This window comes from Talpa occidentalis, unplaced genomic scaffold (assembly GCF_014898055.3).
Source record: "Talpa occidentalis isolate TD23 unplaced genomic scaffold, MPIMG_talOcc4v2.1 talOcc4.8, whole genome shotgun sequence".
Lineage (NCBI taxonomy): Eukaryota > Metazoa > Chordata > Mammalia > Eulipotyphla > Talpidae > Talpa > Talpa occidentalis.
Window position 1 is genome coordinate 41,532,104 of NW_023605194.1, and position 22,998 is coordinate 41,555,101.

General features: G+C 45.1%; 1 protein-coding gene and 1 pseudogene across 4 annotated transcripts; one reads left to right on the forward strand and one right to left on the reverse strand.

The window, feature by feature from the left end:
* Positions 1-77: 77 nt before the first annotated feature.
* SEC24C (SEC24 homolog C, COPII coat complex component) lies at positions 78-22,597 on the reverse strand. Of its 4 annotated transcripts, none has more exons than XM_037496978.2 (24): positions 22,512-22,597; positions 20,640-20,839; positions 18,641-18,776; positions 12,140-12,315; positions 11,555-11,926; positions 10,831-10,967; positions 9,409-9,477; positions 7,981-8,092; positions 7,627-7,754; positions 6,014-6,152; positions 5,710-5,825; positions 5,413-5,537; positions 5,074-5,265; positions 4,776-4,869; positions 4,458-4,574; positions 3,969-4,139; positions 3,404-3,500; positions 3,156-3,301; positions 2,786-2,924; positions 2,520-2,638; positions 2,245-2,424; positions 1,788-1,979; positions 1,461-1,550; positions 78-1,319 (listed from the first exon to the last, which is right to left on the reverse strand). In XM_037496978.2, the coding sequence occupies exons 2-24, from the start codon at positions 20,809-20,811 to the stop codon at positions 1,179-1,181; spliced, it is 3,360 nt and encodes a 1,119-aa protein (XP_037352875.1). In that variant the 5' UTR covers positions 20,812-20,839; positions 22,512-22,597; the 3' UTR covers positions 78-1,178. The 4 variants fall into 4 exon arrangements, with proteins under 4 accessions (XP_037352875.1, XP_037352876.1, XP_037352877.1 ...); XM_037496979.2 differs by having other exon boundaries at positions 22,488-22,518; XM_037496980.2 differs by lacking the exon at positions 22,512-22,597 and adding an exon at positions 22,267-22,400.
* On the forward strand, positions 15,309-15,759 carry LOC119234188 (60S ribosomal protein L31-like; annotated as a pseudogene).
* Positions 22,598-22,998: the final 401 nt, after the last annotated feature.

A 22,998-nucleotide genomic window follows, 5' to 3' on the forward strand; every position in this document is an offset into this window, starting at 1 on the left:
CGGCCACATCCCGGGGGCTGCCCCCACTTGGCTGTAGGAACTGGAAGGCAAATTGATACGTCGCTGGTAAAAAGGAAGCCAGTGATTACATCTTAATTTATTTTATTTCTTTACAAATTAAAGATGCATTGAAAAATAAACCAATGAAGAGAAATGAGAGGTCCAGAGGAGGGGCATCCCAGGCTGGGAGCAGGCAAGCCTGGCCACCATCAAGCCTAGCCCTTGTCCTGGCCCCAGCCAGTTGGCGTTGGAAGATAATTGTCAGCCACCCTCAATCCCAAAGCCGAGTGGTGTCCAGGAAGGAGAGAACAGAGCTCCACTTGCCCCTGCCTCTCTCCCCAATACCCCCTAGCTTGGAGAAGCCATGTTTCCAATGGGAGCTCAGAGTGGGGTGTGGGCTGGCTCTGTGAGGTATTGCAAGTTGATGACCAGGCTTCCTACAGAACCATCCAGTGTTGGGGTCTCTCCAGCTGGAAAAGAGGCTGGTACCTCTTTCAGATGTTAATATACTTTGCATCTCAGTTCCCAGATTCATTCATCTATGACAATGTGCCTCTCTCCATGGAGTGATCACCACTCATTGCAGGAGAGAGAAAGAGCAGTGGAAACAAAGAGAAAGATAATCATACACCCCTCAGTAACTGTGATTTGGCTGCTGACTTCCAGGCACAAGAAAAACCAACGGGCCACTTTTCTCCCCACCACCTATGGTCTGTACCCCAGCTCTTGTGCACCTGTATGTTTTATCCCTAATATAGGAAGTTGTTGATGACACTGAGCTGAATTAGCCCCCCTGGGATCCCCACTCTTTCCTGCCTATCCCTCTTCTTGGAGGCTGGTCCAAAGGAACACATAATATTGCCAGGATCTGGGTGCCTCCAAATCCCCTAACACCGAATCATACAGTGAACTGAAAAACTACATTCATTACGACAGGATTAGCAGGAAAAGGAGGGTTAAGTGAGGGGACAGGGGCACCTTCTATCAGCAGGACATGACAGAGTTGGTAGGATACTTGAGCCCAGAAGGAAGGTGTCTCCTTATATATCCCCCTCCCCCCAAAGAGACTGAGGTCAGCTTACATGACTTATAAAATATGGAACAGTGCCGAAATCTCTGCTGTCCTGGGGTACTTTCTGAAAGCTGGCCTGGGACCCTATGCTATTTACCCATGTGCTCTAGCTCAGTAGCTGCCGAATCTCTTTGTGCATATGACAGAGAAAGTCCACATAGGATGCTCCCCCACTCAGGCTCTTGTCTTCCACCAGGAAGTGTTTGAACAGCATCTCCAGCTTGTCCTCCTGTTTTACCACGATAAGCTGTTGCCAGAACACAAGGTCATGAGATAGGGCTAAAAGGAATTAAAGATACCCTGAAGTCCCATTATCCACTTATTCCCAACCCCCTTTCCAGGGAAGAACTTGACAGAGTAAGAAATTCAGGGTTCAGATCAGTGTTACCTTCATATACCGCGATCTCTGCGCCCTTAAACTATCAATGAGGCCTCGCACCTTCTTAGACAGTGGATTATCCAGAACTGGCAGAACACTCTGGAAAACAAAATTCATTTATCCTTATGGTAAAGTACTCTAAGTCCAGTCAAGAAGGGGAAGCACAGATTTATACATCATCTGAAACCTGGAAGCCTGGGATAAATGACAGCAACCTCTCTCCCACCTCCAAATGTTCCCTGCTATTTAAGGGAACTAGCACATAACTTTGAGGCTCCTACTCATATCACAAAGTACATTTCCACACCCATATTCTCCTTGACTCCTTGCTCTCACCAAACCACTGGTTATCTGACTGAAGGAGGAGACGCTGAAGAGGCTCTGGACAACACCCTGTTGGACACTTGCTCCCACCCAGAGGAAGAGATTGAGCCCATTCTCCAGCAAGTATATATCCCCATTGCTCAGACGCTCTTCAGATGCTCGAACTGCTGGTGGTTCAGTGGTGTTCTCAATGGGAGACTTTGTCTAGACAAAAGGAAGGGGACAAGAGGTTACCAAGAACCATAAGATACATTTGCCACTGTACCCTCCTCCCCCCATACACTCACTATTTCACAAAGCCACGTCCCAAAGACCATCCCTTCTGGATTCTTAGTAACCCAGTGTAAAAATTACATCAGATAATGTAGGTAAAAACAAACTAGTGAGAGACACATATAAACCGCCCCCCCCTCCTTTTAAGATGCCTCTTTCTCAGTGTAATGTCTCACACTCCAACCCTCAGTCACACCATTGGTAGGAGGCGAGGATAGAAGAAGACATTTGTCTCAGCCACATCCATGGAGGTAACCAGCTGTCGGACATAGGCACGGTCATCAGTAGTGACTTCAGCTCCAGGCTGCAGGACATCACTCTTCAACACACAGTTCAGGTAAACTGGAAGTAGCTTCATACACTCAGGAAGAATCAGCTGAGGTGGTTATCAAAATAAAATCAATGATCATGAGAAATCCCTCCCAAAAGCAAAAAATTGACATAATAAATCCTCCAATATGCTTGCCCCACCTGTCCTGCAGAGGAGGGACTGGCACAATTCTTTCTGTAACAGGCCAGGATCTGAGCACACTGGGTGATAAGAGCATCACGAACAGTCTTCACAGGGCTGTTGAGGACCCCTCGGTATGCTGGTTAAGAAAGGAGACAGCACAGCCAATGGCCAATCTCCCCATGACATGTACCTTACCACCACCCCACCTATCCAGGAATGCTGAATTGTTAGTTATACTGGATCGTTCAGCTCCAATCCCACCCTTCCCTGCCTCTGTCCTCACCAAACTTGGCCATGTAGTTGATGAGTGTGTCAGTCTCACAGTTTCGATACAGATCAGCCAGCTGGGTGCAGCAGTTCAGAGCCAGGTTGTGGATGCGGAGCCGTCGTTGCCCTGCACAGCTAGTGTAGAGCAGGGCACACTAGGAAAAGGGAGAAAGGGGGGAACTCACACCCCTCCCTCACCAAATCATTATGAATAACTGTCCCTCTCCTATATTAACAAGAAGACATGTACCTTACCAGCCATCCCTTACCCATGACCTTACCAGTCATCCCTTTCCCAGCCTCTTCTAGGCCCTTTTACCACTCACCCACTTCCCTATTTATATGTGGTGAAATACTTCCTCCCCAGCCTGCCTCCCATATGCCACCTGCAGGAGGGCTCCACTCTCTTCATTAAGTCGATCATCATGCTTGAACTCCACAGTCACCGTCTTGTCCCCATCTAGCCCAGCCAGCTCCACATCTGTTGTATTGCTCATGTAGAAAGCCCCAAAGAAATCTACAGCACGTATACCTGAGATCACATGGACACAGACAGGGCTAAAGGTATGACAGGTGCCACTTGCCTCCCTCCCAGATTTGACCCCCCACCTGCTTTTCTCCAAGTAGGACTGACCAGTGCTTGTCCGGACCCGCATCACAGCATCAAAGCCAACGACCTTCTGTACATCCCAACGTAGGTCACTCAAGAACCGTTCCTGGTCATTGTCCACCTATGGTCCCCCGGGCCCAGAGTCACATGACTGACAACATAATATCCTGCAATCTCCCTGCACGCCCACACCCACCACTTTACAAGCCTGTTGAATTGTAATAATAACGGTGACAACGATAACAATGATGTTGATGTTAATGATATCCTTTAAACACTTATTATGTGCCAGATACCACATTAAATGTTTTACATATAATCATTTAATTCCAATTAATAAATATTAAAATCCCATTTTATAGATGAAGAATCAAAAGAGAATAATATAGTAATCAATTCTAAGTCAAGTAGTTCGTAAGTAGTAGGGCCAGAATATCAACCCATTTCAAGCCCCATGCTCCTAAGACCACTACATGGTCGTCTCCTCCAATACTGTTTCTATTAATGAATGAACAGCTGAAAAGTCACCGTACATAGGCAGACATTCTCAAGTCATCTTCTACCCACCATCCAGAATTCCATGCCATACCTGGAAACAGGCATATTTGTAGACGGAGCCACCAGTGAGCTGGGGTACCACAGAGAGTGTAGCCACATCCACATACTGGTTTGGAAAGAGGAAGAGATCTACACAGCAGCCTTGGGCAACACACTCTTTGGCCAGTGTCTGATAGGCACCTGTCTGAGGCTGGAACAGAGTCTGGGGAGGAATAGAAAGAAATTATCTCAGGTCCACCCAATTTAAGAACTGTATATGTAATACAGGATATTCAAGTATAAGACTTCAGATCTACTTTGTAAGAGTTTGCAATAGCAGAACTTCTGAAAGTCTAACTAAGAGCTTAAAAACGAAAAGAGATAAGAGTGTAGGAGTGGTAGACTAGTAGTCACAGATGTGACAGGAAAGTGCAGTATCTAGTCCCAGACATCATTCAAGAAAGCTAAGACTGTGACATTGTTAAGAGTCATCACCTTCCTCTGTAATAGAAAGTCAACCCCCCATCTCCCAAACCCACACCTTCTCCTTGTCTGTGTTGATCAACTTCCTGTCATCTCTGTTCTTCAGTTTCCCTGGGGCCTCTGCAATGGGCAGGGAGGTGTGGAACAGAAACAGCTTCCCTGCACACTCAGCAGCCTAGGAAAGAAGAGAGGACTACTTGTTCATTCTTTCCTTTATTCATTCATTATTCATTCATCTCTTGTCATTTATTCAGTGCCAACTATGTCAGGCTGACTCACTGGAGAGTCAATAATCACTGAAGAAACAAACAGGTTATATCGCAGGGGACATGATGTTCACAGGGAAATGAGGAGGTTTCAGGGACACCAGTCTTACCTTCAGAGCCTCCATTCCCGCCTGGATAACTGGGGCAAATACTGTCTCTGTCTCCCTTGTGTCTGCAAACATTTCTGGAATCTGATCCAATAAGCTGAGGAGGTAAGTATTGGGAGGAAGTCAAAACTGCCATCCAGATTTCTTAGTCCTCAACTATCTGAAGAATCACTTGGCCCCCTCTGAAAATTCCTGAGGCATATATAACCCCTGTCCATCTGCTGACCCTGCTGATCAATTCTCTGGCTTTCCATGTTTATACCCACCCCACCCTACTTCATCCCCATAATCTAGCTCTTACCTTGTGATGACTGCCCGAGACTCATTGACATTGACCAGGAAGCCATCTAGCAGTGGCACAAACATATCAGCCACATCAGATACAACCATCATCTGTGGCTGGGCCAGTGAGCTCTTCACATTGTAGAAGTGGAGCACCTTATTATAGGTGACAAAGCCAACACGGATTGCTGACTCTTCTGCCCTGCCATCCCTGCAGAAGGTGACAACTGTTACCAAGATTTGCCACCTTCCTTACCACCCACAAATGAATGACATTAGCCTCCATCTGCTAAATCAACCCAGACCTTCCCCCAACTATCATTTTCCAAAGGAAGCACCTTGGCTCCATAACTCTCACCTAGGTAGAAAGTCTAACAGTGATTTGAGCTCCTCACAGAGGAGCCTAACAAGACCACTCCTGATGGCATTGTAGGAGACGTCAATCATGAAGATAAAGGCAGGAGGGCTAGGGAACTTATTGTTCTGCAAAGAAAGGAAATGTTGGGGGGAGAGGGATATTGGTAAATAGGCAAGTTGACTAGAGAGAATTCAGTATGAAAAGGTACAACCAAGGGGTGAGGGAAATGATCACAGCAATTCTTAGCTGTCTCATTATCCTCCACCCGCTGCTCCTTCCCATGCTACCTTCCCTCACCTTGCAGTAATCTACAGTGGCCAAAAATTCATAAGAGCCCAGGGATAGCTCAGGACGGTCATAGGCATCCACACGTTTGCCGGTATGATCCAGATGTTGAAAATACTGGGGGGGAACTGTAGGAAGTATGGCAGTGTGTTACTCAAAAGTCCAGTCTCAATCTTAGTAAGTCTGACCCTGGCTGAGCTTACTCTGCCCCACCCATATGTAACCCTGCCAACAGACCTCATCTTTCTCACTAGAAGGAGAATAATTAAGATATAATATAAATCGTCCCCCCTAACCCCAGCTTATGTGAACATACCATCATTGATACAGCTGCAAAAGCAGCACTGGAAGCGCCTCCCTCCCTCAATGAACTGCATGAAGGGGCACATGTATGCTTTGCAGCGATTGCAGCGCAAGGGGCCAGATTCCCCATGGTCGACGAGATACGGTGAAGCCTAAGGAGCAAAGGGGAGGGACTCAGACATATAGGGACACAATGGTGGGTTGAAACATGTGGAAATAGGTAAGGAGGAACAACCTGGAGGGAGAAGGTTATGGCTCAAATATTTTGCTGGGGATGGAGTAAAATGAAGAGGAATGAGGACAAATGATAAAGATAATGGTCACAGGAAGTCCTCGAAAGTTTAAATTCTAGAGTTCCCTCTCCTTACGCCTCATCTCCAGCATTCCACTTCTTAAAAATAGAACTAGTACAGTAAAACTCTACCACATTTGGGCTGCCATGGGCATATATGAGAAGATCAAAGTCTACCTAGGAGTCTCATTTCTGGCTTTATCTTCAATCCCCTACTCTCTTGCCCTAGGAATCTTGATTCCTGCTTCCCTCCCCAGTCAAGTATCTATGATATTTGTCTTCCCCATCCCTGAGTTACTATGATACCTACTGATATCCCAGGCAGATGTCATCCCATAGGGAAGAGATCAGTAACCAAGTGTCCAATCAACCCCACTGAGACCCAAGAAGAGAGAACGAGAAAAAGAGAGAGCAAGGCAGAGAGAAAAGCAGGATGTAAAAGTGAGACTTGAGCCTCCAGTTATAGAGAAATAGAGAAATTTACCTGAAGTTTGATAAACTGGCATGAATATGAAAGTATCCTATCAAGGCCTGCCAGGGGAGCTGTCTATCTCTCTTTTCATGCTGCCTTAAGATATTTGGGGGACAGATCAGAGCCCAAACCAGGTAATGGAAGGACCACTGGATCCTATCTTTTTTTCTTATATGGTTTTTTAGCAACACTAACTTACATGGAATGATAGGATAGTACATAGGAAAAAAACAGAAAGATGTGCTTCTAATTATCTTTTTTTTAAAGACTTTTATTTAATTTATTTTTGCATAGAAGAATTAGGGTATAGGCCAGAGGTGCAAGGATTGAGAGGATTCACCCGAGACAGAGTGGGGAGCAGATCAGGCAGATCCACTGAAATACACTGCTAAGGGGAGCAGTGGGTGAGACAGGAGAGGTCTGCTGTGCCATGTGGGTTAGCACCCTGGCTGAGGATCCAACTCAGGCCCCTTTGTGGCGGGAGGGCCATCGCAGTGGTAGTGCTGAGACTTAACCCCTAGGCCAACAGGGAGGCCCTGCTTCTAATTATCTTAAGATAACCATGCTATGAGAGATTCCTGCACCCATCCATTTCCTCCCCTACAAGTTGGTCCTGCCTTTTTTCATATTGTTTATTCTCCCTATGGACCCTGCTACCATCCATAATTTCTTGGGTTTTTGCTCTCATTCCTACTTCCTCCCCTTTCAGGCATGCACCCTGGAATAAAGTTATTGAAGATACCTTTCCCTCCCACCTGATCAAGACTTCTTCCATTGTGACTGCCAGAATCACATCTAGGAAGAAGCCTTATCCCTTTCCCTCCGTCCCTTATGTTAGACTCTAGCCCTTTCCCTGACTCACCTCCTCTGGGGGCAGTCTTGCCAGGGGTTTGATGACAGCTGCCAGGGGCACCTGAGCCTGCTTAGCCATGTCAGATGTGCAAGGGATATTATAGGATGTGCATCGGATGTATCGGGGACTTGCATTCCCTAAAAGAGGAGGTAGGAGACCTGAGTCAGATAGCAGAATTCCTCCAGATGCCAGCTATTCATTGCTGATCCATCCCACAACCCCACAAATGCTAGAGCTAATGGTGACTTTCCCACTAAGGCCAATAAGGAACTCGTCTCTGATTAAAGGCTGACAAAAGCCCCATCTGCAACCTGATATCTTGTAGAAAAAAGCCCCAGAGAGAGGAGTTAATGCCCTTCTCACCTTGGTCTTTCACCAGGAAGTTGGTGGTAACTAAGGGTGGCACCTGGCCCCGTACTCCAGTAACAAATGGCTCTGAACCCCGGTTGTTCCTGTCATCCTCAATAACCTGAATCTGCAGGGAAGAAGTGAAATGAGTGAGATGACAAAAAAAAAACAAAACAAAAACAAACAAAAAAAAACACGGAAATACCAGGTCCCAGAGAACCAGGAAAAATGCTGGAGCTGCAGTACAGAAACTAAAAATTTACAAGAAATACTTCATGTACCAGGTATGCTCACCTTCTGGAGATCATAGAAAATGCTATACTGCCAATTTTTCATTCTACATTCAGCAGCAAAATGCTGGATAGGCCACACTGAGAATGAGCTTCTTTATGAATCACTCCAACACCCAATCAATGGTGATCACCCTGTTTCCCCTCCCCCTAGGAAAACTCCAGCTCTAACAAACCTTCAAACAAGATCAGATTCCATTCCCCTCCCCCACTGGCCCTTCCCCTCCCCACCCTTCCCCAAGACACATTCTAAGTCAGAGCAGAAAAACAGACAACAGGTACCATGTAAAAATGAATCTACCTGGAATGACTCTACACTCAATGGAAGTAGAAGGGAAAGGGTGAGGAAAGGATTAAACAGCCAAAAATGATTAGGTAAGGTGAGGAAGCAGATGCTGCCTTATTGTCAGGTAAGCATCAGTGTGTAAATATGGGAGAAGAGGATAAGTACTCAATCCTTATAACCCAATCCTCAGTCCCTCACACTTCCACAGATCCAACAAGGGAAGTCTTTGCAAAAGATTTTGCAAAGCTTGTAATCAGATCTTTGTGCAGGCTGATGGCTTGTGGTCAGTTACTTCAAGATGGGTTTAGTAAAACGGGAAAAAGTAAAGGGAGAATAAGACTTCACATAATATAGCAGAAAAAGTTTAAGCTTAGAAACATATCAGAGTGAAACAGATTCTCCCCAGATGCAAAAGTGGCCCATATTCTCCCAAACCAGCAATCTCTTCCCCTATAAGAAATGCAAGTATTCCAAACTTGTAGAAATGTTTCTCCACAACAAGCTGTAGACAAATCAAACCCAAGGGGAATCTATTGTTGAACTTTTTTCCTGTTCCAATACATGTCACATGCAGGCTCCTGGAAGAGCCAGCAAAACTAAAACCAAAGCTTAACATGTCCCCCCTTAGAGCCTGACCTCTACCACCCCATATTTAAGTTGCTGCTAACAGCTTGCTAGTTCTTCATTACATGGTGACTTGAAGCATGCACATCCTTCTAGTTTGTAAAGCATGGGTCTAGAAGGACTAAGGGAAGAGGATGGAGAGGGATGGACATGGTGGATGAGGTGAAAATGGGGTTACAGGCATGCATGGGTGGCACTAGCACAGGGATGACACGCACACACACACCCACCCCCTGCACTTACTGGACTAGGAATGGCATCAGGGTCTATTCTGTGCCTGGTTTTCTGCTGAGGAGGCAGCTCATTGAGTTGCTTTTAGTGTTTTAATAATAAAGGCAGCAGGGAAATACACGGAGGGAGACAAAAGAACAAGAAGCAGATGTTACTTCTCTCAACCCTGATGAATTAGCTATGAACAGCTGGGAGCCCAGCTCATACTGCTGAAATCAGGCCTCCTCTAGATCAGAAATTTCTGATCCAACACAGAGGCTTTAATGGCTTAAACCATATGTAGAAAGATAAGGAAAGGGGCAAACAGGAGTTCTACAGGAGGGGCTGGATGGAAGAAATCTTAAGAAGGGGGCCTCCCCTGGTGGCACAGCAGTTGAGCGCTGTGCTGCGAGGCTGCCCGCCAGACTCTGCAGCGCCGGTTCATTCCCCAGCCGCCAGCGGGGTCCCACAAAAAAAAAAGAAAGAAAGAAAAGAAATCTGAAGAAGGAAGTAGAAGGATGCTCCTTCCAAAAGGCCAAACCTCCCGTATCTAAGGACTATTGTTATGCTGAAAGAAACCTCCTCTCACATCCAACCAGACTTCCCTTCTCACTGAAGGAGGGAAAAGGAAGGAGGGGCTGTTTAATCTTCTTGGGTCCCTCTTTGCTAACAGGGTCCCTCACCATGGTAATTCCCCAAAGGAAGAGGGAAAAGAACAGAATGGAATATGACAATGGCTAAGCATGGTGAGGTAACTGACATAGCAAATGTTGCAGACAGAACTATAAAGTAGCCCCAAATTGGGAGCACAGTCCCAGCCTCTATTCCAAGTATGATAAAGAAAGGCCTGAGAATCCTGTTGGCTTCAAGGGTGAAATTCCTCTCTTCCTAGGAGAAGTAGTTCCCCCATTTTGCCCATGTAAACTTAGATCACTTTTCCCCTACCACATAGCAGGAGCCTAGCAAACAAAAGTATAAGAGGAGTCTTCCTAAAATATCATCCAAGTAGGGGCAGAGAGAAACCAGTGAGGTTTTTGTTCTCTTGACACCTAACATTGGAGAATTCCCACTGGCTCTACCCATTAGAGCTCTTCTACTAGATTTAAGAGGACAAGACCTGGACCCAGCCACTACTTCATAGAAAGGCAGAGGTTACCATGCTATGTCCAATAGTGACAAAAATTAGAATTCCACCCAGAGCTCCACTGATCCTAGTAGTCACTGGCTTCCCTTCTTTTCTTACCTAGCTATGGAGTAAAAGTGTCCCCAAAAGACTTCTAGGGCCTCAAGTTCCAGTTCAAAAAGTCTAAAAGTATATCTCGGTTCTAAAACTACTGATTGATGAATGAAAAAGGAAAATAATCAGACAATATTAGCCAAACATCTCATCCAGGTTGACTCACTTATCTGGCACCCATAAGTTCCTTCCCCAGGACCAAATAAGTATCCACTTACAGGGCTTGGGATGGCATCAGGGTCCAGGCGTTTAGGAGGCAGTGGTTGAGGAGGCCCAGGCTGACTGCCAAAAGATGGTGCTGCAGGGTAGGGACTTCCATAATTAGGCTGAGGGCCCCTGCCTGGTCCAAAGGAACCTGGAAAACAAGAGTACAAATATGATAAATTCACAATCTCCTCCCAGTTATTCTTTTTTTTTTTTTTTAAAGATATATTTATTTATGCATACAAGAAGAGGGGTTCGGCCAGCGGTGTGGGGGGTGAGAGGATTCACCAGAGACAGAGTAGGGAACAGAACAGGAGGACTGACCAAATTACACTGCTGAGGGCATCAGCGGGCGAGACAGGAGAGGTCTGCTGCACCATGTGGGCAGCTCCCTGGCCAGGGATCGAACTCGTGCTGCAGTGGCTGCAGATAGCTTCACAGTGCTGCATCCTAACTCCTTGCACCACCAGGGAGACCCTCCTCCCAGTTATTCTTAAGGCCTCCTAGAAATGACTAGATTCCCATAAATGTGAAATTATGTGATTCCATAATGACCATGGAAAGACCACACTATCCTTACAAGAAAAAAGAATGCCTGATAGCACGATATCTTAGTAATAATACTCTGAAGCTGTCCATCTAGTTTACCAGTCAGCAATCAATACCAAAAGCAAACAAAAACAAACATCTGACTACCTAAAGTCTTTAGCTCCTAAACAGACCTTTGGAAAAACTCACCATTTTGTTGCAGCTGATAGCCTGGCTGTGGGGAGGAGTGCATAGGTGGTGGTGGTCCTGGGGGCCCAGACATCTGGGTGTCAGAAGGAAGAGCTTGAGTAGGTTGTGAAGACACATGGTTGGGCTGGCTTATTGGTGGACCCCCAAAGCTCTGGCCAGGTAGGAGTGGACCAGTCATTGAAGGCATCCGAGGACCCCCTGAAGTTGGAGGTGCGAAGCTGGAGGACTGTGGTGGGACAGATCGCTGGGGAGGCTGGGCCCCAGGATGACCCTGGGCCTGGCTAAGGGGAAGAGCCTGGCCCTGAGGATAGGATCCATACAGACCAGAGTTAGGGAAACTTCCTGAGGCTGAGGCCAGTGATGTTGGTGGGCCTGAGAAATAAAAGAGGTAAAGTCAAGAACCCCAGTCATTCTGCCTCCTTGTTCAGTAAAACACTTTTTCTTTCCATATAAGAAGGGGTAGGAATGAGCATCCCATCTTCTGGGACTCAGAGGCGCAAGAAACAAAAGGGGTTCAGGTATAACCCCAGAGCCTGATACCTCTAAAAAGGGGACAGTGATTTTCCTGTGGTCATAGCTACTCACCATAACCCACCCCTGAGGGAGGAGGGCCTGGGGCCACAGCACCACTGATCTGCATTCCGGCCAGCTGAGCAGTCACCTGTGCACTTGTTGGGGGAGGGCCATATGGCTGAAGCACAGCTGGTTGGCTGGCCACAGGGGCCAATGGGACTGATCCAAATGACTGAGACCCAGGGGGCCTGTGAAGAGAAGGTAGGCAGAGGTGACTAGTGGATTGGGATTTCCTTCAAAGCTGGCAGGCACTCCAAATCATAAAGGAAACTATATTGGTTTTGCAGCCTTTTACTCTCATCCCGGGATCTTCTATGGCATCAAATTTTTGTATATTTGTGGATAAATTATATTCCTGATACTCTACATTGTGACTATTCATGGCAAATCTTGTTTATCATTAGGCTCATGCCACGAATACATGCCAAGTACTCTCAGATCAAATATTATTTACTCTGCTGGTTAGATGATTACCTCCTCTGTCTCAATCCTTTGTTGACAAACCACCTCAGGTTTGTAACCAGAAGTTTCAAGATCAGACGTCCTAAAGGTATTCAAAGGGAAGGTACACAGAAGTATAATATGACAGTCACTTAATGCAAAATCAAACAAATACACTGATTGTTTGACTTTAAAACCAAAGTATTTATTACTTTATCCTGGGCAAGGTGTTAGAAAAATCTGTAAGCTCAGAGGAGCGGGTCAGCTGAGTTTGGCATTCTCTACTAATCAGAAAAATAATGTTAACCTACCCAGAAAAAGACAGACAAGCAAGACATAATCAAGTTCCTTCCAGTTGGGTCTATGTAGCAAAGCCTTGTTACTTGGGTAGTGGCACTGGATGCTCCCATAGTATCAGATGGCATATTTAAATAAAAGTACAAAATCACTCCAATAACATTGCATACTAACTAGCAACTGCACTATGATAGTGATATTACTGCAGAAAACTACAACATAGGTTATTATACATAATAAGCTTCTTCTAGGATTTCAGGTATGAATCAGATTCTTCCAAACAGTAGCCTATTGCAGTGTAATTCTGATTTATACTTACTGCTTTTTTTGGTCACTACTAGGTAATTAGTAGTTTATTATTTTGGTCTTTTTTTTTTTTTTTTTAAGATTTATGCCAGAGGTGCAGTGGGTAAGAGGATTCACCAGAGAGAGAGTAGGGAACAGAACAAGCACATTAACTGAAATACACTGCTGAGGGGAGCAGCAGGCGAGTCAGGAAAGGTCTGCTGTGCCATGTGTGTAGCTCCTGGCTGGGGATCGAAGTCGTGATGCAGTGGCTGCTGACAGCTTCATAGGTTGCGTCTTAATCCCTTGTTCCACCAGGGACGCCATATTTTGGTCAGTTTTTAAAGTATATTTAAAACAGTTTTTTTAAACATTTGTAAACAGAAACATCTCATACATACTCTTTGGGTTGTACTTCATATGTTCTACCATATGTTTATAAAAATTCATCGATACTGTGCATATAACAGTATCTTTCATCATTAAATGTTATTCTACTAAATAAACATGATATGATTTAATTAAACATTTAATGTAGATAGATATTTGTTGTTTTTTTTTTCAAGATTTTTTTTATTAGGGCCTCCCCTAGTGGCGCAGGGGTTGAGCGCTGGGCTGTGAAGCTGCCCGCAGCCTCTGCAGCGCCAGTTCGATCCCCGGTCACTAGTGAGGGTCTCACATGGTGCGCAGACCTCTCCTGTTGCGCCCACTGCTCCCCTCAACAATGTATTTCATCACTCTGCCTGTTCTGTTCCCCGCTCTGGCTCTGGTGAATCTTCTCACCCTCCCACGCTTCTGACTGTACCCAGTGCTTGTATAAATAAATATTTTTTTTTTAAAAGATTTATTTATTTATACAAGCACTGGGGTACAGGCCAGAGGTGCGGGAGGGTGAGAGAATTCACCAGAGACAGAGCAGGGAGCAGAACAGGCAGAAGGACTGAAGTACACAGCTGAGGGGAGCAGTGGGCGAGACAGGAGAGGTCTGCCGCACCATGTGGGTATCTCCCTGGCCTGCTGCGATCAAACCCATGCTTCAGAGGCTGCAGACAGCTTCACAGCACTTCGCTCAACCTGCTGTGCCACCAGGAAGATCCTTTGGGTTTTTTATTAATTTTTGTTTTTACAGTGCTGCTGAGAATACACATATATTTAATGTTTATATATACATGAATTTTCCTGAGTGAAATTACCAGGTTATAGGGTACACATATTTTTCATTTTTTTTTTTTAATAGAGGCATGTTTTATTTATTTATTTGTTTGTTTGTTTTTGTTTTTTTTTGTTTTTTTTTTTTTTATACATGCGTTGGGTACAGTCAGAAGCACGGGAGGGTGAGAGAATTCACCAGAGCCAGAGCAGGGAGCAGAGCAGGCAGAAGGACCGAAGTACACTGCTGAGGGGAGCAGCGGGCGGCAGGAGAGGTCTGCGCGCCATGTGGGACCCTCCTCTGGTGGCCAGGGAGCAGCCAGGGATCGAACCGGCGCCGCAGAGGCCGCGGGCAGCTTCGCAACCCAGCGCTCAACCGCTGCGCCACCGGGGAGGCCCACACATATTTTTCATTTTAATAAGTAATTTCAAATCATTTTCCCAAAAGAGTTGTACAATTTGCTTCTGGCCACCGGTGGATAAGAGTCTCTGATAATTATCCTCTGATATCTTTTTTTTTTTAATTTTTTTTTATAGAGGCATTTTTTTTATTATTATTATTTATTTGTTTTATTTGTTTGTTTGTTTATACATGCACTGGGTACACTCAGAAGCGCGGGAAGGTGAGAGAATTCACCAGAGCCAGAGCGGGGAGCAGAGCAGGCAGAAGGACCAAGGTACACTGCTGAGGGGAGCAGCGGGCGGCAGGAGAGGTCTGCGCGCCATGTGGGATCCTCCTCCGGTGGTCGGTGAGCAGCCGGGGATCGAACCGGCACCGCAAAGGCTGTGGGCAGCTTCGCAACCCAGCGCTCAACCGCTGCGCCACCGGGGAGGCCCAATTATCCTCTGATATCTTCAGCATGTTGTCAGAACTTTAATGTTGCCAATCTGACGGAGATGTAGGAGAATTTTGTGGTTTGTAACTTGTACTTTTTTCTTTCCTTATGAGTTTGAACAGCATTTTGTTATGTTCTTTGGTCATGAACAGATCTTTTTATAAAACATCTAGGTTTTCTTTCAATGTTCTGGCCTGGCAGGATGGCTCCCGCAAAGAAGGGTGGCGAGAAGAAGAAGGGCCGTTCTGCCATCAACGAGGTAGTTACCAGAGAATACCGATCAACATTCACAAGTGCATCCATGGAATTGGCTTCAAGAAGCATGCCCCTAGAGCACTCAAAGAGATCCGGAAATTTTCAATGAAGGAAATGGGCACTCCAGATGTACGCATTGACACCAGGCTCAACAAAGCTGTCTGGGCCAAGGGAATAAGGAATGTCCCCTATCGTATCCATGTACGGTTGTCCAGGAAACGTAATGAGGATGAAGATTCGCCAAACAAGCTGTATACACTGGTTACCTATGTGCCTGTCACAACTTTCAAAAATCTACAGACAGTCAATGTCGATGAAAACTAATCACTGATTAGCAAATAAAGTTACAGGGCCAGGGCCTCACTGGTGGCACAGAGGTTGAGCATGATACTACTGTGTATTTCTGCCTGTTCTGTTTCCCACTCTGTCTCTGGTAAATCCTCTTGCCCCATACGCCTCTGGCCTATGCCCCATTTATATAAAGAATTTATTAACATTTTTTTTTTTTTTTATAGAGGCATGTTTTTATTTATTTATTTGTTTGTTTGCTTGTTTATACATGCACTGGGTACAGTCAGAAGCGCGGGAGGGTGAGAGAATTCACCAGAGCCAGAGCGAGGAGCAGAGCAGGCAGAAGCGAAGTACACTGCTGAGGGGAGCAGCGGGCGGCAGGAGAGGTCTGCGCGCCATGCGGGACCCTCCTCCGGTGGCCGGGAGCAGCCGGGGATTGAACCGGCGCTGCAGAGGCCGCGGGCAGCTTCGCAACCCAGCGCTCAACCGCTGCGCCACCGGGGAGGCCCTATATAAAGAATTTATTCATGCAAAGTGAAGAAAAAAAAAAAATCTAGGTTTTTTTTCCATTACTTTTTCAATGGATTGATTGATTAGTATCATACTGTTCTTATTTCTTACTGATTAGTAACATACTATTATATGTCCCAGATACTATTTTATACGTGTATATCTATTTTATGTGTAAATATCTTTTTCCATTCTGGGACTTGTCTTTCCAATGCCTTCTCAAAACATACAAACATTTCAAAAAATATCCAACTATGGTGGAAACAATTTAAACGTCCATTAACATGTAAATGGATAAACAAAACTCAATATGATAGCTATACAATGAAATATTATTTTGTCATTAAAAAAAGAATAAAATACTGATACATGCTACAACATAGATGAATGTTACGCTAAGAGAAAGAAGTCAGTTTCAGGGGGACTCCCTGGTGGAAAAGGGGTTAGTCTCAGTGCCATCACCACCAAGGTCTGACTTTGATCCCTGGCCAGGGAGCTACCCATGTATGATGCAGCAGACCACTCCTGTCTTGCATGCTGCTCCCCTTAGCTGTGTATTTCAGTCAATCTGCCTGTTCTGCTCCCTACTCTATCCCTGGTGAATCCTCTCAGCGACCGCCCCTCCCCCGGCACCTCTGGCCTGTACCCCAGTTCATCTACATAAAAATAAAATAAAATCTTTTTAAAAAAAGTTTCAAAAAGGGGTCTCCCCAGTGGCGCAGCAGTTGAGCGCTGGGTTGCGAAGCTGCCCGCAGCCTCTGCAGCACTGGTTCGATTCCCGGCTGCTTCCCAGCCACCAGAGGATGGTCCCACATGGCGCACAGACCTCTCCTGCCGCCCGCTGCTCCCCTCAGCAGTGTACTTCGGTCCTTCTGCCTGCTCTGCTCCCTGCTCTGGCTCTGGTGAATTCTCTCACCCTCCCGCGCTTCTGACTGTACCCAGTGCTTGCATAAATAAATAAATAAATCAATCTTAAAAAAAAAAAAAAGTTTCAAAATATCACATAGTATATGATTCTATTCACATGAAAGTCCAGTATAGAGAAATCTAGGTTCAAAAAATATATTACTAGTTGTTTACGGCTGGAAGAGTGGGGGATTGAAGGAATAACTACTACAAAAAGGGGGCCTTATGTAGCTAAAATATACAATGTTTCTTCTTGTAGTTCTAAAATATGTATGTTCACATATCTCTGAATATACTAAAACCACTGAATTGTATACTTCAAATGAGTGAATTGCATGGTATATGAAACAGAGCTCAATAAAGGTGATTTTTAAAAATCCAACCAAATAAAATTGTTTTAAAATCTCACTGTCTCCCACCCCCAAACTTTTCCTCCTCTTTTAGCCAAACATTATAAAAGAATTGGTAAAAATACTTTAGTTTTTTTCCTCTCTCTTTAAAAATCCTTTGTGGTTCGTTTTTCTTTTTTTCCATAGTTTATCCATTAGTTTTTGTTGTTTGAAAGATTTATTTTATTTATTTATGCATATAAGAGCTGGGATGTAGGCCAAAGGTATGGGGGGAGGGAGGTGAGAGGATTCACCAGAGACAGAGTGGGGAGCAGAACAGGTGGATCTTCTGAAATGCACTGCTGAAGGGAGCAGTGGACGAGACAGGAGAGGTCTGCTGTGTCATGTGGGTTAGCTCCTTAGCCAGGGATCTAATTCATGCTACAGTGGCTGGTGATAGCTTGATAGTGCTGAGACTGTAACCCCTGCACCACCGGGGAGGCCCTGTTATTTTTTTTAATATTTATTTATGCACACAAGAACTGGGGTGTAGACCAGAGATGCGGGGCAGTGAGAGGATTCACCAGAGAAAGTGGGGAGAACAGGCAAATTGACTGAAATACACTGCTGAGGGGAGCAGTACACAAGACAGGAGAGGTCTGTTGCAACATATGAGTTGCTCCCTAGTCAGCTGGGGATCAAACGCATGCTGTGTCTTTAATCCCTGTGCCACCGGGGAGGCCCACCCCGTTAGTTTTTTTTTAACCAGGATCTATCTATACATGGTAAACTCTCAGTCTTGACTGGAAATATCTTTTTTCAGTAATGGCTCTCTTTGTCTGAATTGAAGAGTAGGGCAGTGGTTGACATCCCAGCAGCAATCTTTCCAGGAAAAGTTATCATCAGACTGTCCTCCCTAGAATTTCTTGTTTCCAAAGTATTTTTGTCATGATGGCCAAACATATTTCTGTAACTTACAAATGATACTAATTCATCCTCAGGCAATAGTCTGTGCTGAGAAAATAAACCTCACTAGTTTATTTCTTGGGGGAAAAAAAAATCCATAAAGTGGCCATAAGAAGCACCTACAACCTGGAAGAGAGAAGGGAAGCTAAGAGAATGGCAAAGAAGAAAAAGGAAAGGAGATAGACCCTCATTCATTCCTAATCATTCTAGTTTCATCAAACCAATTTTAGGTTGACCCAGGCACCTACCTCTGCATCTGAACAGTGGAGCTTGGCCCATTCTGTATATCTCCTTGGCCAATCTGGCCATATGCAGCCTGACCACAAGGGGCCTGTACTGTCGAGGCTGGAGGTGCCCCTGAAGAAGGTGGGGCTCTTGACATACCTGAGGGTAAAGGACAGAAATTAAGTGATTGGGAAATAACTTTCTCCTCCACTCTGAGCAAGAAAACAGACCAAGCATCAATAAACTCAGACATTCATTGGCGCAATACCACAAGAACACCATCAACACACAACTCTAGCTACAGCAGATTCTGAACATGAATGCCCAGCCAGAGAGCCTTTATTCTCCCAGACAGTATGCTAGGGTATGCCTTTTGTGATCACCATACACTATCACTCAATTCAGGGCAGTCTAATGTTCTCACCCTAGACAAAAATGTCAGTTCTTTTACGGAAAGAATCCTATCTCAGAAACTTGGAGCATATATGAGAAAGCCACAAAAGATGACCAAGTAAAATCCTGAACTAGACTGTAAAGAAAGGCATCTCTTGAGAAGCCTGTTCTACCTATCTCTTCTTCATACTAGAATTCTACTTATCCTAATGATCTTCTTTTCATCCATGTCTAAGTGTGGATGTTCCCTGTGGCACCAGAGTGTTCCCATAGGTTAGAGACTTTGTATCTGCCAGTAGTTTAGTCAGAAGAGTGTGGCCCATTAGTGCAGCCACCTATATCTTTAGAAAAGTTTCACTCCATCTTTTCCACTCATCAGGGCTACCATCATAGCTACTTCTACTGCCCCCAACTATCCTTCCCACGTGAAATAAAGGAAGAAAGCAATTAGTTATTTGGCACATAACTCTGGAAAAGTTGCTGATCCCTTTTCAAACTATTGTTCTTCTTTCCTCTACCCTCAGTAGAGAGCAGACAATATAGAACCTGCCTACAGGATCATGATTAACCTGAAACTGCTCACTAGCCATCAGAGGACCAAATATGTTTTCCTTTCTAAAACATAACTTCTTCTTGAGGCAATACCAAATTCTACCTTAATATACTAGGACTTGATAAATCAGAGGTGAACTAGGTCCAGCCCAAATCTCAACCCGAGACCTGAGACCTACTCTTACCATATCACGAATATTTTTCAAAGTTATAATTAAAATAATACTTTGGTCATTTCCCAAATCTTACCTATACCTGCTTGGTGTATTCATTTTCCCATAACCCTTTATGGAATTTACTCCCTTAAAGAGCATAAAACACTTGGCATACTCTAAGTCATCAACTAGCTTAACCAAAGATCTATTGCTATTTCCTAAAAAGCCTTTAAGGATAATATGTAGAATACTGGCTGCTTTTCTTGAAAAGTAACATAAAAGCTAAACAACACTGACCCTAAGGCAGTACCAGATTAGTCTTATCTTATTGCCCTGATATTACAGAGCATCTAAGAAGTGAGGGGAAAAAAAAAAAAAACCTAAAGAAAAGAAAAACAAATGATATCAGCAGAAAGATACAAGAGTCATCAAATATTGGGCACTCAAGCTCCATACTCTTCCTCCATGAACTAGCTCCCCATGTCCAGAGCCATTTATAAATAGAACCATCAGTTCAATGAGAAGCATTATCAATAACAAGACAAACAATGATTTCAGGGAGACTTAGATCAACAGGGATTATTCAATCCTGGCCACAGGCTCTGGAGGAACTATGACCACAACCCTTCCATCCAGCTATGAACAATGCAGTCAGGTGAGGCTGCACAGGGTGGCAACCACAGGAAGTGAACTAACATCGAATCTGGAAGGCTCCCGCTAGATGTCTTCAGGCAGAAATACAGTCACCTTATGTAAACACAGGGAAGAATAAACTATCCACAAAATTCTCAGTGACAGCCAGATTCATGTTCCTCAATCCCGATCACCCCAGCTCTCTAGGTAACTCAGGTAGGGCAATATAACCTAACCTGGAGACTCTACTGAGTCCCATTCTTAGCTCAAAGGAAACTTGGAAACATACCTGGGGGAGGTGCTTGCTGATATCCGGGTACTGGGCCATTGTAGGTGCCATAGGGGATGGGGGGTACTGTAGATCCTGGTTGTCCACCAAAGCTGGATTGATGATACCCTGGGTAGACAGGTTGGGACTGCCCAAACGGCGGCACAGGTGGAGCTGACTGGTTGACATTCATTATGAGAGCATCCCCGACTTGGTCGCACCTATTAGATGAGAGTGGGAGAGAAATTAGCCAAAAGCAATTTTCTAAACGACTACTCAGGGTAGGAAGTAGAGATAAAAAAGGACTCTATCAAGCAGTGATAAGTCTAAACATTCCCACACTAGCCAGGATCTCTGTAATTTTCTGCTCTAGTCAGTAGCAGATCACCTCCTCAGAGTAAGGATTTTGTTACTCTGAACCCGTTACTGCCAAGGGGGTATAAATTTCAACTTGATAGGCTAAATGGAATGAAACAGCAGCCTCCATTCCCTAGTGGTATGATTTCTAGTGTCCAGTCACAGAAAGAGTCCTGTGGCTGATGAACTACTGTTATTATAGGTAAACAAAACAATGTTCCCACTTTTTGTTGATTCACTCTAGCATCCATTCATTCAATAAACACTTAAAACCAGCTAATGTGTTAGTTATTTTCAATCCACTAATTTCCCTCCACTCAAAAAAAATTTGAAGAGTGACTAATTAGACAAATGACATTCTTTAGCTAAATGGCCAACATCTAAATGCTACTCCATCCCTAGTTTTCCCACCAAGAGTGTATGTACCTTAGAAGAATTGAAATCACTATAGGTAAAGGATACCTGAAAACTTTAGCACAGTACTAGAATAGAACTGACACTGGTCAGACACAAAAACTTCTCACAATAACCTGAGAAACAGTTCAAAGATCAGTGGCCAAGTTACATTTCATGGGGAAAAAGTTCACCTTTTCCTTTAAACACAGAGACTATGAGTACTCCAAACACCCATGCACTTCTCCAAATCTCCTTCCTGCTTCTTCGATGCTTGTCATAAATCTATGCCACCATCAAAGTTAAAATCACCACAAACTTGCAAAGTGATAGAAGAATCAATTGGAGAGCCTTTCCAAGGCTATCTGATCATACCTACTCTAAACAACTTATCAGTCCAACTACCCCCAAAGCAAGAAGGTTCCCAGGAAGCTGGACAGCTCACGCCTCTGAGTCAAACAATGGGCCTCTCTCCTCACTGGGAAGGGCCATCTTGACTATGGAAAAGCTGAGCTGCTCATGAACCAAAACTCTAAACTCAAAGCTATCTAAGGAGCTGTTCTTTTGAATCCTAAACCTCGCACCGGTCACAACACTAAGTTTGACAGAGGTCTACTTGCTAAAATCAATGCGGGGGAGCGGAGGAAAAGAGCTTCTCCAGGAAATACTTCTCTCATACACACGCAAGAATCTGGAGTCCAACACGAGTCTGGAGTCGAGCTCAAGTCTCCACTCCATTCTGAACGGACAGTCAAGGGTGACAACCCAGGGGGCGGGGCAAGCTTCCTAGTACTCGCAAAGCCGTCCAGCCGTGGAGGCTGGGAGAGACGGGGATAAAGATCGAAAAGCAAAACCAGCTTCTCGGGCCCCGAAGAAATAGAGACCCGGTACATTGAACCTGGAGATCGAGTGTCCTGCGCCCTTCAACAAGCTCGGGGCAGGAAGCAGGAGCCGGAATCTGGGCCGGGAGGAGAGAGGGAGGGTCTAGGACTGATCCAGGGTTGAGGATGCGTTAGTTAAGGGTCTCTCCCGGGGACCGCCTCCCGGCTCCTCCCTTCCTTTTCAGGTCGGACCCCGATCTGGCCAGTAATACCCGGGCCTCTCTGCTTTCCTACCCACCAGTCTCCCGAAGCCCCTCCTCACCCGGCTCCAGATCCAGGTTCGACTTCGTTCCTAACGTCAAGGCTCCCAGGCTCCACTTCCGGTTCCGAGGGAGTCGGCGCGTCATCCACGGAAGTTCCACCCCCACGCTCCAGAGCCGGGACACTCCTTCTGCCACGTCTGCTAGCTGCACACGCTCAGGAACCCGGATGTCACGCATGCGCCTTTCCATCTATCATGGCCGCCTCCTGAAAGACTCCGCAGATTCATGTGCATTTGCGATATATATATATTTTTAGATGTCCTTGTAACCTTGTGGTCCCACCAGTTGAGCTGCAGTTGAGAAAAGTTAAGTGAAACTATTTTAAGTAATTCCCGCTCTATCCGCCTGTGACATATTAATTGTAACAGGGTGGTCCTTCCCATTAAAGTGTCATATGTTTTGTGTTGATGCGGCGGATGGCAGAACCCATTTAGAATAGGCAGGTTTGCGGGGTTTGGGCTGCCCCTCTCCCTGTCCTATAACATA

Excerpts from the sequence above, each read along its gene's own strand:
- SEC24C (XM_037496978.2), bottom strand. The coding sequence starts at position 20,811 with ATGAATGTCAACCAGTCAGCTCCACCTGTGCCGCCGTTTGGGCAGTCC. Across the intron at positions 5,538-5,709 it reads CCACTGTAGATTACTGCAAG|AACAATAAGTTCCCTAGCCC; the intron begins GTGAGGGAAGGT and ends CTTTCTTTGCAG. Across the intron at positions 2,639-2,785 it reads CAACTACATGGCCAAGTTTG|CATACCGAGGGGTCCTCAAC; the intron begins GTGAGGACAGAG and ends TTTCTTAACCAG.